Genomic DNA, 13837 nt, shown 5'->3' on the forward strand with positions numbered 1-13837 from the left:
TTCCCCACTCACACATTCTATTGCCCTGTTCATTTTCAATCTGTGGAGGAATTTCACATAAGAACAAAATCCCACATATGGTGCCTGGTTAAAAAAAAAAAAAGAGAAACGGTGTCCAATGGCAGCTGCTCTTTTTCCAACTTAAGAAATAGGGTAGTAGAGGGTTAATGCTTAAAACTATAATGATGCTTTAAATTATTTTAGCCTGGGCACCTCTACACATAAATTTAAATGTGACTAAATTTAATGTGCATTAAGTGATTTTTGGCAGGTGTCTATGCATGCAGAGACTTGGGACTAACTTTAGCCCTGCCATTTGCCCCAGTGTCTACTGGGCGGGAGCTCCAACTGCCAGCCACATGGCTGTCAGCACTTGGAGCCATGTTGAAGCCAGATCCAGGTGCCAGCACTTGGCAGCCATCTTTAAAATAGAGCCGCACACTGTGACCTCTGGGCAGACTCTTCTTGTGGTGAGAGAAGCAGCATGGCATGGACACAAACAGTACATGACACCTCTGCTCCTGCCCCAACTCTGCTCCTGTCCCACTGCTGAAGCACTGAAGTTTGGCACCTAGGGCAAAGGCCCGCAGAGGAAGACTGCCCTCACCCAGTGCACAGATCCAGAGGGGCACATACCCCCCCCCCCCCATTCTTGCTGGGAGTGCATGCAGCACCAGGAGATACCCTTCCCCCATTCCCATCCCCCAAAATGTTTTGGTCACATGGGACTGTCACCCTGCTTGCCCCCTGCCCTTGCTGTGACACTGTCCTGGCCACTGCAGCCATCTTGCTGGCCCACAGCCATTACCAGCACCTGACTCATAGCCACCTTGCTCCTCTCAGTTCCCCAACCCTCAGTGACTTCCTGGACAACAACTGCCCCATGGCCTCCCAGGGTCCCCGCCACCACACAGCTGCTGCCGCCAGCCACAATAGCCAGGGCTCCAGAACACCACCTCTAGGACTGCCATCACACCCTTTCCACCAGCCCCACTGCCTTTGGTTCCACTGTGCCAGCCAGGACTGGTGGCAGTGCATCATTCAATGTGACTGGGATGATGAGCAGTGGCTCAATGCCTTCAGAATGATCCAAAGCAACTTTGATGATCTGCTGCACCAGCTCTGGTCCCACCTGGAGTGCCAGGACACTGAGATGCACCAGGCCCTCCCCACTGACAAACACCTGTCTCCGGCGCTGGTCAAGTTGGCTACTTCTGGCAGCCTGTAAGGTACATGTTTGGGGTGGGCAAGCCCAGCACCAGGGAATCTGTCATGGAGGTATGTGGCACCTTTCAGAACATGCTTGTGGACATGATCCTCTATGTCCATAACTCCCAGGTGGTGGTCGCCAGGTTCTGGGCACTGGGGTTCCCACAGCACATTGGGACTCTGGATGGGATGCACATCTCCATCATTTGCCCACCCCATTAAGGCTACCCCTGCTGTAGCTGGAGGGGTTTCCGTTCAGTGGTCCTCCAGGCAGTCATCAACCACCAGGGCATTTTCACACATCAGTGCTAGCTGCACAGGCAGCACGCACGATGCATGTGTTTTCCAGAACTTGGAACTGGACATGATTATGGAGAGCAGGAGCTCTGCACCAGGAGTAGAGGACATGCAGCTAGGTACTGTTGTCATCCCACACCTCCTCATTGGGGACCCAGCCTACCTGCTACTCCCATGGCTCATGAGGCCCTTCACCAGGCACCTGGACCCCCACCAGACCCATTTTAATCAGCGGCTTGGGAGAACCTACACTATAATCAAGTGCACCTTCAGCTTCCTCAAAGGCCACTGGTGGTCCCATGTGGAGTCCTTCAAGGTACCTGATAAAAACCTCCCCCAGGTCATCATCACAGCATGTGTGCTGTACAATATTTGTGAGAGCTGGGGAGAGGAGTTCAGGGAGGCCTGGGCAGAGGAAGCTTTCCAAGTGGAGGCAGCCTGGTCGTGGGAGCATGCACTGTAGCAGCTGTGCCAGCAGTGGGTCCCCTCCAGCGAGGCCCCAGATGAGGCACGTACCTGCCAGTGGAGACCAGGGTACCAGGTGTAAAAGGCCCTGGTGGACCACCCTGTGGAGCACTCCTCACTCTAGCACACCTGCCCCACTGCCCACACACCCCTTATCCCCTGCCAACCCCAAGCACAACTCTCAGAACATGCACATGGTCAAAAGAATAAAGCTTTCTTACCCTCACAACTCCCATCCCCATCCCTCCCCCACAACACATAGGGACCCCTCTCCTCTCTCCCCAATACACACAGCTCCTCCACCACCCTCTCCACCCACCAACAATAAAAAACCCTCTTTGCATAGTGACTATTTACAAAAGTCTCAGTCTTTCTGTCCCAGAGTGGGGGGGGGGGGAGGGTATGGGATGGGGTATCCTAGGGGACAGAATCCAGGCACAGGTGCCCAGCACCCCAGCCTCGGGTCATTCCCCCACGGGTCTGAGGGCAGCAGCAGCCATGGTGGGTGGAGGGCTTATCCTCAGTGGCTGGTGGCTTCCCCTCTGCCTGCCTGAGTCCAAGGCCAGCATCCCTCTGTGGTGCTGCACCTGGCAGCTCTGGGCGCTTTACCTTATTGCACCTAAATTTGCCATTTCTAATTCACATTAAGGGCACTCACATGTAGACACATGCCCATAATGCACATTAAAGTAGGTTAATGCATATTAACACATCTCATGTAGATACAACCTCTCTGGCAAAACAAATCTAAAGCCATCTCAAAAAATATCAGATTTCCATACACAATGGTGACATGAAAAATTGACATGCCTTTTCCTATTTTTTACCTTAATTAGTTTAGTCTGTCCTACCAGAATGTCACCAAAGAACAATACTTCAAGAAAATAATCCTTACCTTTATAGGACTGGGGATAAGAAACATTGCTTGAATAGCACCGCACAGTACAATCAGAAGCAGACCACACAGCAGGATGTGCATACCCCACTTTGCACTTAAATTCAACAAAATCACCATGGGGGATGTATTGTTTTCCTTTTGACTTCTCACTCAGCTCTATGCCACGGCTTTGCATTTCTGTCACATCAACAGTACATGGCTCTAGAATGAGGAAAAACAGGAAAGTTTGATGTCCATATTCTAATAAGACTCAGGGAGCATATACAGTATAATGAGAAGATGTCACATTACAATTATTATATTCCACCATTTATCACATTCAAGTGTTGCAGTCATAGCATACAGGGAAGTAGAGACTGATTAGGAGATGCTAAACAAAAATGAGGGATGAAAAAAACAATTACAAAATAAAATTATTACAGGGCATAAAATATTTAAAGCCTAGTCTAAGAGGTTATATGTGTTCTTTGTGTCTGTGCTGCTGTTTTGCATCCTAGGTATTGAAGTACCACAATGATGGATGAAGTAAACGAATCTGAATAGACCCTGAGCCCTGTACCAGTTGCATTCTTCTTCACTCCTAAGCCCACATCTATACAACTGTTTGGTTTCTGTTCTGAGAGCCTAAGTGAGAGGGTACAGAGGTACATGGATATGTCCTGTACATCAAGACCAAACCCTGAACAATATATCACCTGTTTTTTCCAATAATTACAAATTCCTTTTGCAGTTGTCCATAGAAAAAATGACTGGTTAGGAATCCTGGCATTGCCATTCTTGGCAAAAGTCAAAGTCCACTGAATCTAGTATTGTACTACTGACAGTGGGATGACAACAGATGACTCATACCAATTGCTAAAAACCCTACAGCATTATTGGTAACTGAGCTAAAGCAAGATTTCCTAGTTTTTCAAAATCTTTGTGGTTATCATTTACAATTCTGGATATTCTTTTTATACATAAACAAGCCTACTCTTTTTTCTTAGATCGTAGAAACTTCATCCCTCAAAAGAAATGTAAAATAGTCAGACTTTTAATAATAAAATCATTGTGTGTTACCACTTTTTGTAGCAATATTTTGAACCCAGAAAGCGTAAAATGTGTGCCTTTATGTATATCTACTGTAACAGGCTTGCCTTTCAGAGCTTGGATTGAGTCCCAGGCTTAAAATCTTGCTGGGTTGATTGGTGGAGCCCATCCACCAATCAGGAGGCAGCAAGAGGAGTTAAGTCACACCTCTTTTCTGAGGGGAGGGGAAGAGGAGTTCCCCCACTCCTGGACCTGATTGAAGACTGCAACACTGAGGTCCACAAGACTTCAGGGGTGGGAGTGCCAAGCATGAGGGAAATACATCCAGGACAGAGAAGAGAGAAGAGCGGGGCTTAGAAGAGCTGAGGAGAGCTGCTCAGCAGTAGCCCAGAAGTTCCCCTGAAGACTTTCATCAATGGGGAATGGTGGACGGCTCCAGTAGCTAGGCTCTCAGTGTTCAGCATGGTTTCCAGACCCTGGGAGCTGAGTGAGGCAGCTCAGGTCTGCAACCTCTGGCGTGTGGCCAGAGAGACAGTGCACAGGCCAGTGCATGGAGTAGGACCTTTGGAGTGCTTGGGCAGCTCAGATCCTCAACCCCCAGAACGAGGTTGGTTGCTCGGTGCAGGAGGCACTGCACAGAGGGTCCGGGAGCAGACCAAGCTTGGTGCTGCACGAGGCAGCCCAGGCCTCCAACCCATAGCAAAAGGTTATGTCCAGGTAGTCCAGGGAACCAGATGGTGCTCGGGCTACTGAGCCAGAAGACAGGACAAAGCCAGAGGCCCCAAAAGCCCTGCATAGAGGAGCCCTGTTCCAGGGACAGTGAGCCCCCGAAGCCCACTGCAGGAAAGAGAGCAGCTTGGCGCAGAGGACAAGGGCCACCCTCCAAGCCTGGGAGCTGTGAGTTACAGGGAAAAGAGGATTCCCACAGGGGAGGGGGAGTCCCCCCTGTTTGGTTAAGGGCTCCTGAAAGTGGAGGTCCCACTGGGAGGGCCCTCCTAAAGTTACCAGCTTCTTTGTAGGGCTTGGGAAAAGTCCAAGGGCATTGGGGTTTTCCCTTGGGTTTAAGTTTATCTTTAGGGTTCTTGTGCCGTAAGTGGTGTGATGTCATGCCTTATATTTTGTGAACTCTCACATTTGTAAATTAGTAGATGAGTAGAGTCCTAGGGCTCTGCTGGGACCCCCTGTTGCTATTATTCCACCTGTTGTTTATTTCTATTTACTTGTGGCTTATTTATTGTTCCTCCCATACTTATCTATAGTTTATCTGTTAGCTAGCTATGTTTATTTTTGCGGTTTATCTGCTTCAGGTTAGATACTTACCTGGGACTTACCTGTATCTGGAGCACTGGTATAAGGTTTAATGGCATTTACCCGGAGGGTATTGTTTGTTATTTGTTTAGCTATCTTATACATCTATCTATATATATTGTACATATGTTTATATCCATGTTTCTTTTCCTTGTGATAAGTTAATGTAAATACATTTGTATATAGTTAAGTCCCCTGACTGTCCTGGCCTGGTTCTATAGGGACGGAGGGAAACTGAGCCATCTGCAGTTCTCCCTTCCCCCAGCACACCTGTCAACTAACAATCCCCAAGAAGGGGAGTATGTATCCGAGTTACCTGGGATACACTACCATTTGTTAGCAAAAATTCCCTTAAAAAGTAAACCGTTCTTGTCATTGAAGGTCTCTTACCCACACAGGCTGGTGGTTTTGTTCAATTTCCATCATTACAAAAAGATGTATTTTGTCCTTCCAGTGTGTAAAAATGTTGGCATTTGTATTCCACAGAGGACCCAGAGGCATACTCTTTTTGGGAAAAACTAGTTATATCTCCATTATCAATAGCAGGTGAACGACCACACTTCTTTCCTGTTTCTACACAAAATCAATAGAAACAAAAACATACATTGAAAGCACAAGGTGAGACTTCATGGAAGCCACATCCCAGTGGTAGAGTGGGGCACTGTAAACACTGCTTCCGTGAGCAGGGTTTATTCCTGAGAAGAGCTGAAAGATAAGGGCAATTATTTGTATAGCAATTTAGGAAGAAGGACCATCTGTATATTTAGGACATTATGTTGGTTGCTTACAATAATTGTTATATTTATCAGATTAAGCCCTGCCCCCAGTGAAGACAATTATCCCACCAGAGTGGGACCAGGATGACACCCATTCATCCTCAAGATAAAAACCTGTTGATATTTAGTGCAAAGTATTCATAATATTCGGTGTATCCAGCAGCAGGGAAAGTGCTCAGAACCTGAGAAGACAGAGGTTTTCCTGAACAAGATTCTTGCTGTTTTAACCTTTATCTTCAAGCCAGAGAGAAAAACTAAGCATCTTCTTGGTCCACATTACCTCACCTTTCCTTTCCAGTCTACTGTCACCCACAGTTCTTTATTTTCTTCCTATTTTGAGCCACACTCTAGCTCACACTTCAGATTTTTTTTGAATGACACTTTCTTACATCATTTAATTCCAGAGAAATTCTTTGTGATTAATCATACTTACTTGGGATACACAGTGGAAAATGGATATTTCCATCAACACATGTCCTGACAGCAGGAACAGTGAGGTTATAGCCTTTACTGCAGGAAAACTCCACGGTTTGAGCACTCAGAAGTATAACTGTACGTCTTCGGTTATTGTGTATGAACAGATTTTTGTCCTCCAGCTGCTTCTTAGTGATAGTTCATGGGGCTACATGAAATCAGGAAAAGCTTAAATATGCTATTTCCAATCAAACATTCGTTCCATACATGCAAAAGCCTGATTCATTTTTTATTTTTCGTCACAATTTAACTAATATCTCACACTACAAGCAGATGCGGACAGGTAAGCTGTGAAGTAAGTTGCCAACTCAACACTTGGGAGTGAGCAAGGAATCTCAGTGAATCCATGCAGAGTTTGACAATGTAATGCCTATGTAATTTTTATTGTTTTCCACCATCCCTGGAAACATGAGTAATTGGTGTCTCTTGAGTCAGGGGGGAGATGTGCCCCCCTGACAGCAGTCAGCAATGGGGGCAATCCCACTGACTGGGGGGGTCCCCTGATGGGCAATCCCACTGACTGAGTAGGGTCCCCCAGTGGATGATCACGCTAACCAAAGGGGGGGGCCCTGGTGGCTGATCACAATAACCGAGGGTTCTCTACCCCCGATCACACTCACCATGAAAGTAGCCACACTGCTTCCGGAAGTCCCGCGGCCACTTCCAGAAGAGGCATGGCTGCTTTTGCTGGCAGCCTCACTCCTCAGCCAGCACTCGTGTGGGGACACTGGTGCTCCCGCCTGCCCCTGTGCCCGCCAGCTAAACGGGGAGCGCAACCTGGCAGGGGATGCACATGCACCCCCGTGCACCTCCTATTCATCGCCACTGCCTGGAAGGAAAGACATCAGGCATTTCTCACAACCTGATGGCATAAGTCATGCCATAAAGGTATGATGGAGGAATCTGAGGTGGGATTCTGTGGAGGAATTTGAAGAGAAAGGCATTTCTACACACAAGGAAGGAAGGCATGCAGCTCTGATTGTGCCAACATCATCCTAGATAAATAAAACATTGTACCCCTGGCGATAATGTGCTGTAAAATCCAGTGGTGGCAAATTAGAGAATTCCCCAATTTCCTCTTTGTCAAATATTTCCATCAGATGCCCCAGTGCAGCTTACAGAAGTAACCAGAAGGATGGCACCAGTTTCATCCCATATGGGACTAACAACTTCTTGGCTATGGAGCCAATTGCCTATGGTTAACTACTGAGGACTACAAATTCCCAAAAACCTAACCCACCTCAAGCAAAATACTTGCTAATTACCTAGACATTTTGGCAGTTGGGTCCAACTTCCTCCATTACATGTTATCCATTCAGATCCAGCCAGCATGTACCCAGGGTAGCAGCGGTACTGCACTCTGTCGCTTTCCTAGTATTTTGATTTTTCACCACTTAGAATGTCACCAAAATTGACTTTGGGGGGCTGTTCACATACTGGCACTATATAAACAGGACACACACAAAATGGATTATCCTAGGTGTAGTTAAGACATAAACACCTGAAGCTTTCCAGCTTGTTCAGTCAGGTTTTCTTATACAGATTTGGTAGATTCTGTAGTATACAAATATTTCCCAGAATATTGAAACCTAAAATAAGACTTCTCTCTTTTTCTCAGCAAACTTGCAGCCATTGACAGGGAGGTTGGAGGAAGGAGCACAGGTTGCAGGAATCAGGAGCCTGCAGCACACACAAGGAGGTTACTCTCTATGGGCATGGCTTCAACGCTTGTTGGAATTGCAGCCCCTCTTTTAGAAGAAACCAGTTTGACTTTATCTGTGAAGTCATGTTACTCAGGTTGCAACACCAGAAAACAACCTTTCCAGTTAAAAAATAATCTCTTCTGCAAGCAGGTTGCCCTGGTGTTTTTTTATAATTTAAGAACTATTTCTTCTCAGAGGCATTACCATTGATTTCATAAACCAGACTAACTGTGACACATCCAGGCTGTTCACAGGAATTAACTCAGTGAAAATGGCAGGGTGGAGAGGAGTAGACTGCTAAGTATGGTAAAGATTAAGTAAAGTCAGAAGACCATCCAAATACTCATCTTCTCATTAAATGTTAGCCAACCTGCCGCTCCCTTCAGAAACCATTTTTCTAATCTGATTTTTTTCCATTTAAGCATGCACAAGGTCTGATCACGCTAGCATCTACTTCCAAATTTTCAATTAAATTGGTAAGGTTTTTTCTCAGTTATTAGAGGAATATGGTTCCTAGCAGCTTATTGTCCAGGATCTGGTTTATTTGAAATTATTTCAATAGAATATTATAATGATAAGCTAGCCCCTATAGGGAAAGTTTGATGGTCAGAAATCAACCTACGAACGTAACAAGGATGCGGTGAATATCCAGCCTTGCTTCAAAGGCTAGAAACAGACCATGGTCTTGGAGTGCGTTCAGCTGAGGAGCTGGATGCCACACATTGCTGGGTGCCACAGTTCACCTTGGACTTAGAGTGTGCAAGCAAGGGGAAATCCCACTTGCATACATGCCCCCATCCTGGGGAACAAAGAAATCTCCTGTAGAGGATTTACCCAATACACAGCTTCAGTGCAAAAAGGAAAAACTCCCATAGGGTTCCCCTCTCCCTGCTTGCAGACATGCACCCTATTTCAGGGGGTATATATGTGCATGGGGGGAATCCTTCTGCAGGAGATTTCCTCAGTGTGTGTCTGTAATCAAGGAGGCAGGGGGGTTGGGGAAATCTCATAAGGCAGCCCATTCCCCATGTCACTGCCAGAAATAAGGATACATTCTGTATGATTACATAGTAAATGGTTCAATGTAAGTAGACTCAGAAATGAAAGTATTGTGCTGGACTTAGGAGTTCATCAGGTACAGTGTGCCAAGCAAGGGATACTCTAAGGGCATCTATACACTTGTTCTGGGGGCGGGGGAGGAGAGGGAGGTGGACTTTAATTAGAGTGGCTCTGAAGCATCTCATGTATCAACATCCCCATGCTTCAAAATGGTAGACAAGGTTATTTGGGTGAATCTGATATCTTTTATTAGACCAATTTTAATAGTTGGAAAACATTTTCTTAACGAGCTTTCGGGTTTAAAATCCCTTCGTCAGGCGGAGGAAGCATCTGCAGTTTGTGTGTGCTCTTCCTGGATGGAATGAATAGTCAAGAGGCCAGAGGCTGGTATGCATGCAAGAAAGGCAGTGAAGATGTAAATTGAGGAGTCAGTGGGTAAGAGACAGGTTGCGGGGGGGTAAGGGGGAGAAGGGGGATGAATGTAGCAGGTAAATAGTGGAGAGGTACCTGAGAAGTCACGTATCAGGCAGGTTGCAATGTGTCATAAATCCAATGTCTATATTTAGTCCATGATTTTTTGTATCCAGGAGGTTGATGAAGTGAAGTTCATATGCTCGTCTATAAAAAGTGTTTTGTAAGTTCCCTTTGAGCATTCGAACTGAGAGATTGGAGAGAGAATGGTTGTCTTGTGAGAAATGTGCCCCCACTGGTAATTGGACATTCTTGTCTTTAATAGATTTCCAGTGTGTATTCATTCTGGTGAGCAGTTGTTGTTTGGTCTCTCCTACGTATTTTCCATCAGGGCATTTGGTGCACTGGATGAGATATATTACATTTCTGGAGATGCAGCTGTAAGATCCAGGAATGCTGATGGCTCTGTTGTGGGGTGTAGTTATTGTGGGGTGGTGGAGATGTCTAGACAGGTTTTGCATTTCTTGTCATGGCATGGTCTGGATCCATTTGGTGTGTTCTGGGCTGTAGAAAGTTTGCTTCTGGGGATGAGGTTAGCAAGATTCGGTGCTTATTTGAAGGCTAGGATGGGTGGTTCTGGGAAGATCTCTTTAAGAATTAGGTTTCCTTCTAGTATGGGTTGCAATTGTTTGAGGATTTTCCATATGGTTTCAAGGGAGGAATGATATGTCATAACTACTGGCATGCAATTCATGGAGGGTTTTCTTTGGTACTGCAGCGATTCTTCACATGGCATCTGGGTGGCTCCTGACGTCTGACTCCCCAGGTACCTCTTCACTATTTACCCACTACATTGATCCCCCTTCTCTACCCCACCCCTAGCCTGTCTCTCACCCGCTGACTCCTCAATTTACAACTTCATTGACTGCCTTCCTTGCATGCATACCAGGCTCTGGCCTCTTTACTATTCATTCCATCCAGGAATAGCATACAACAACTGCAGATGCTTCCTCAGCCAGATGAAGGTTTTTTAAACCTGAAAGCTTGCTAAGAATTTTTTTTTTCCCAACTATTAAAGTTGGTCTAATAAAAGATATCAGATTCACCCAAAGAACCTTGTCTAAATATTTTGATGCTTGTCATACCTTACCTTCTGCCTGGGAAGAGTAAGCCCAGAGGATCTGAAGGAACATGTATCTCAGCAATGTCATCCTGAGGATCCAGAAAGGAAATCCAGCACCTGCAACAGCTGACATGATTCTCTCCTCAGCTGCTTTGTGAGGCAGATCTTCTTGTACCTCCTATTGCTACAGCTGTGGCAACTGACTCTTGATCAACATCAAGGTACACAGATAACATAGATAAAGTCCACCATGAATGCAGTCCAAGGTTTTTATTTATTTTTAGTATAGTTTTTCATTACCTGAAGTTTCCCACTCACCATTATCTGAGAGAAACTTGTACTGAGACAGACAATAGCACCATTTATCTCAGAGAAGTTTCTTTGCTGTCAGGGTCAGAAAAAACAGGTTTTCCTAACTCAGTATTTCACCTTCAGTAGAGTTAAGTCACATGCCCCAGCATGGTTTTCATCATGGGTGACTGGTGCCTCCTGAGTCTGGGGAGTCACCAGATCACTGACAGAGTGGTTCCCCCATCGCTGACCGCAGGCGGGTGGGGGGTGTCCCTGAGCAGCCAATCACCAATCCAGCTGCAAAACCGGTACTTTCAGTGGCACTTCCAGTTTCATGGCTGGCACGTCCAGGAGGTACATGGCCGATATCAGGGGGTGCATGTGCACCCGTGTGTACCCACTATGTGTCGCCAATGGTTTTCATTTTGGCATCCACAGTCAACTGATAGGGGGTGCACAGGGATGTGTGTGCCCCCCCGATGGGTGCCCCCCTTGACGGTCGACACTGATGCTTTCAGTAGGGCTGATTCCCCCCCCCCCCCCCCGACAGGACTGCCACTTTCGGAGTCTTCTGCGGGTGGCCCCCCAGATTCAGGAGGTACCAGTCACTCATGTTAGCATCTGCTGTGTACTTCCCTCTTCTAAAATGAAAACTTAATAGCCTAAAAACAGAGTTTCTTGTACTATAGGCAGACAGCCAAGGACTTAAAATAAGTTTTCTTGTTGGCTGCACCATGTCTGGACTTTTCTAAGAGTTGATATCTCAAGCCATTCCTGATTCAGAAATCAGTTGAGAGGTTCCGTCGACTTCAAAACATTTGAGACTCACCCAGATAGTTGGTATTCATTGAAGTTTTCAACTTCCTAGTTAGGAACATGGGATAGCACATGAAAAACAAATGAAAGCCCTTCAACAAGAACTTTTACTGTGAAACCAGTTGGTCTAAGACCCCTAGATAAGAAAGAACAGTGGCTGTTCTTTCTTTTTACATGTATTTAAAGTCTTCAAAAGACTATCACATTTGTAATTTCTTATACAGGAGTTTAATCAGGAAGCAGAGGTGTGTTAGTAAAGTGTTTAGGCACCGTTCAGGCACAGCTTGGCTGTTTGTACTAACCCATTCCATCTTAGAATACAAACGAAGAATTTAAGCAATGTATGTGTAACTGAATACACCCCTTAACGCAGCAGGGTCTCTTCTCCCAAACATCCTAGCAGAATCTGAATGGGTTAAGGATTTCCATGGAAAGCCATAAAAAACTTTTCTCATTCCCTTTTGACTCTGGGAGGGACAGATAGAGAGAGAGAGCAACTATCTCTGACTGATCCCTTCATATTTCCACTGAACCAATTTGTAGATTACCCACATTCTACCTGAACACCCTGCCAAGTGGTGTTTCCCATTTTTTCCCCATTTGCCCTTTTCCAAGGGATGGAGCAGGAAGGAAAAAAGATTGTCCGTGAAAACTTTCATCATATAAGGGAAAGCATTTATCAAATATTGATTAGGAGGTAACTGACCACACAGAGCTTCAGGATTTTGATTAATCACATATTGTTTTGGTTTGTCTTGGCTTGGTATTTAGGGATTCTCGTCCAAGGTCTGTCAATGCTGTTAGTATTTACTTAGTTTATCAGGCTTCTCTTCTTTCTTCATGTTCTTCTGGGATGCCTGAGTACTATTTTAGAATGATTAGTTGCTGTTGTGAAGACCACAGGACATGGGCCATAGGGCATAGGCACTTATAAAAAAAAAAAGTTACCCTGTGTTCAGGACTGCATGATTTATAGGTTAGGCACTGAAACCCACAAGAATGAACAGCAGAAGTTTGAAGTTGGGAAATCAAAGTGCAGGTATGTCTGTACTGCTCAATTCCTGCACTAAGAAGCACTAGTCTGGAGTATAGTTACTCCATGTCCATTTGGAGTGGGGACCCTCTGGCCTCAAAGCAGCTTTTGGCCCCCTAGCCTTGAACATCTGTCCAGGCCTCATCTTTCCTGGCCTTGGCCCTTTTATTCTGGCTGTGCCTGTAAGCCCAGGTCCACTGCCCGGGACCTTGGTTCCTGATTCCCAGCACTGTCTTCTTTCCCATGTGTGCTCTGGGACCCTGGCCCACCTTGTACTCTGAGCCATTGGCCCTTATCTCACTGTCAGGGCTCAGGCCTGGCCCTCTTGGCTTGGGCCTTCCTTAGCCCACTACTGGGACTCAGGCCCCAGCACTCTCACCAGCAGCCCCTCCTGGATAGGTCTCAGAATCTGGAGTGCCTCCCAGGCACCCCTGTATGCCCCTCCCCCCCCCCCACATCCTCCTCTCCATCCACTACCCAGTTCTTTGGTTAAAAACAAATGGGGCCAGGCCCATGTGGCCAGTAACTGCCAGGACCCCATTCCTGGTTCATCTGCTTCAGGTATTAATACCCCCATGGTCTTATCCCACTCAAAAAAGAAGAAGAGAAAAAAAGGAAAGAGGGAGGAAATAGGGGTCTCAAACTGAGATAGACTTTTCTTCCTTGTATCTGAGGCTTTCCCATCACATAGTCTTTTCTTGCCTCTCCAATAAATAGGCAGGGAGAGCAATTTTCCTAGCTCCCAATTCAGCTGTACAGCTCTTAGCAGATCCAGGAGAAAGAGAGAAAAGCCCTAGTTGAGTTGTTCTTGTGTACTTGATGTGACATCACTCAAGCCTTGTCCAATTAGGGAGTGCCACGCTTCAGCCTCTCTCTTACTCAACCTGCTTAGAAAATATTCTGCTTCCTCTGGCCAATGAGGCCAGAGGGTTTTCCATATTTTGC

General features: G+C 46.1%; 1 protein-coding gene across 2 annotated transcripts in view; it reads right to left on the reverse strand.

Moving 5' to 3' along the window:
• Positions 1 to 10920, reverse strand: part of LOC106739258 (complement factor H-like) — a 45402-nt gene extending 34482 nt beyond the window's left edge. The window contains exons 1-5 of one of the 2 annotated variants that reach the window (XM_059728428.1): positions 10780 to 10920; positions 7722 to 7898; positions 6416 to 6604; positions 5597 to 5779; positions 2867 to 3070 (exon numbers count right to left, since the gene is read on the reverse strand). In XM_059728428.1, the coding sequence (XP_059584411.1) occupies positions 2867 to 3044 (178 nt within the window). In that variant the 5' untranslated portion in view covers positions 3045 to 3070; positions 5597 to 5779; positions 6416 to 6604; positions 7722 to 7898; positions 10780 to 10920. Of the gene's footprint in view, positions 1 to 2866; positions 3071 to 5596; positions 5780 to 6415; positions 7204 to 7721; positions 7899 to 10779 lie in introns of those variants that run through there. The other variant, XM_059728429.1, reaches the window with a different exon arrangement.
• Between the last annotated feature and the right edge of the window lie 2917 nt (positions 10921 to 13837).

The sequence above is a fragment of the Alligator mississippiensis genome, chromosome 5 (assembly GCF_030867095.1).
Source record: "Alligator mississippiensis isolate rAllMis1 chromosome 5, rAllMis1, whole genome shotgun sequence".
Classification (NCBI taxonomy): domain Eukaryota; kingdom Metazoa; phylum Chordata; order Crocodylia; family Alligatoridae; genus Alligator; species Alligator mississippiensis.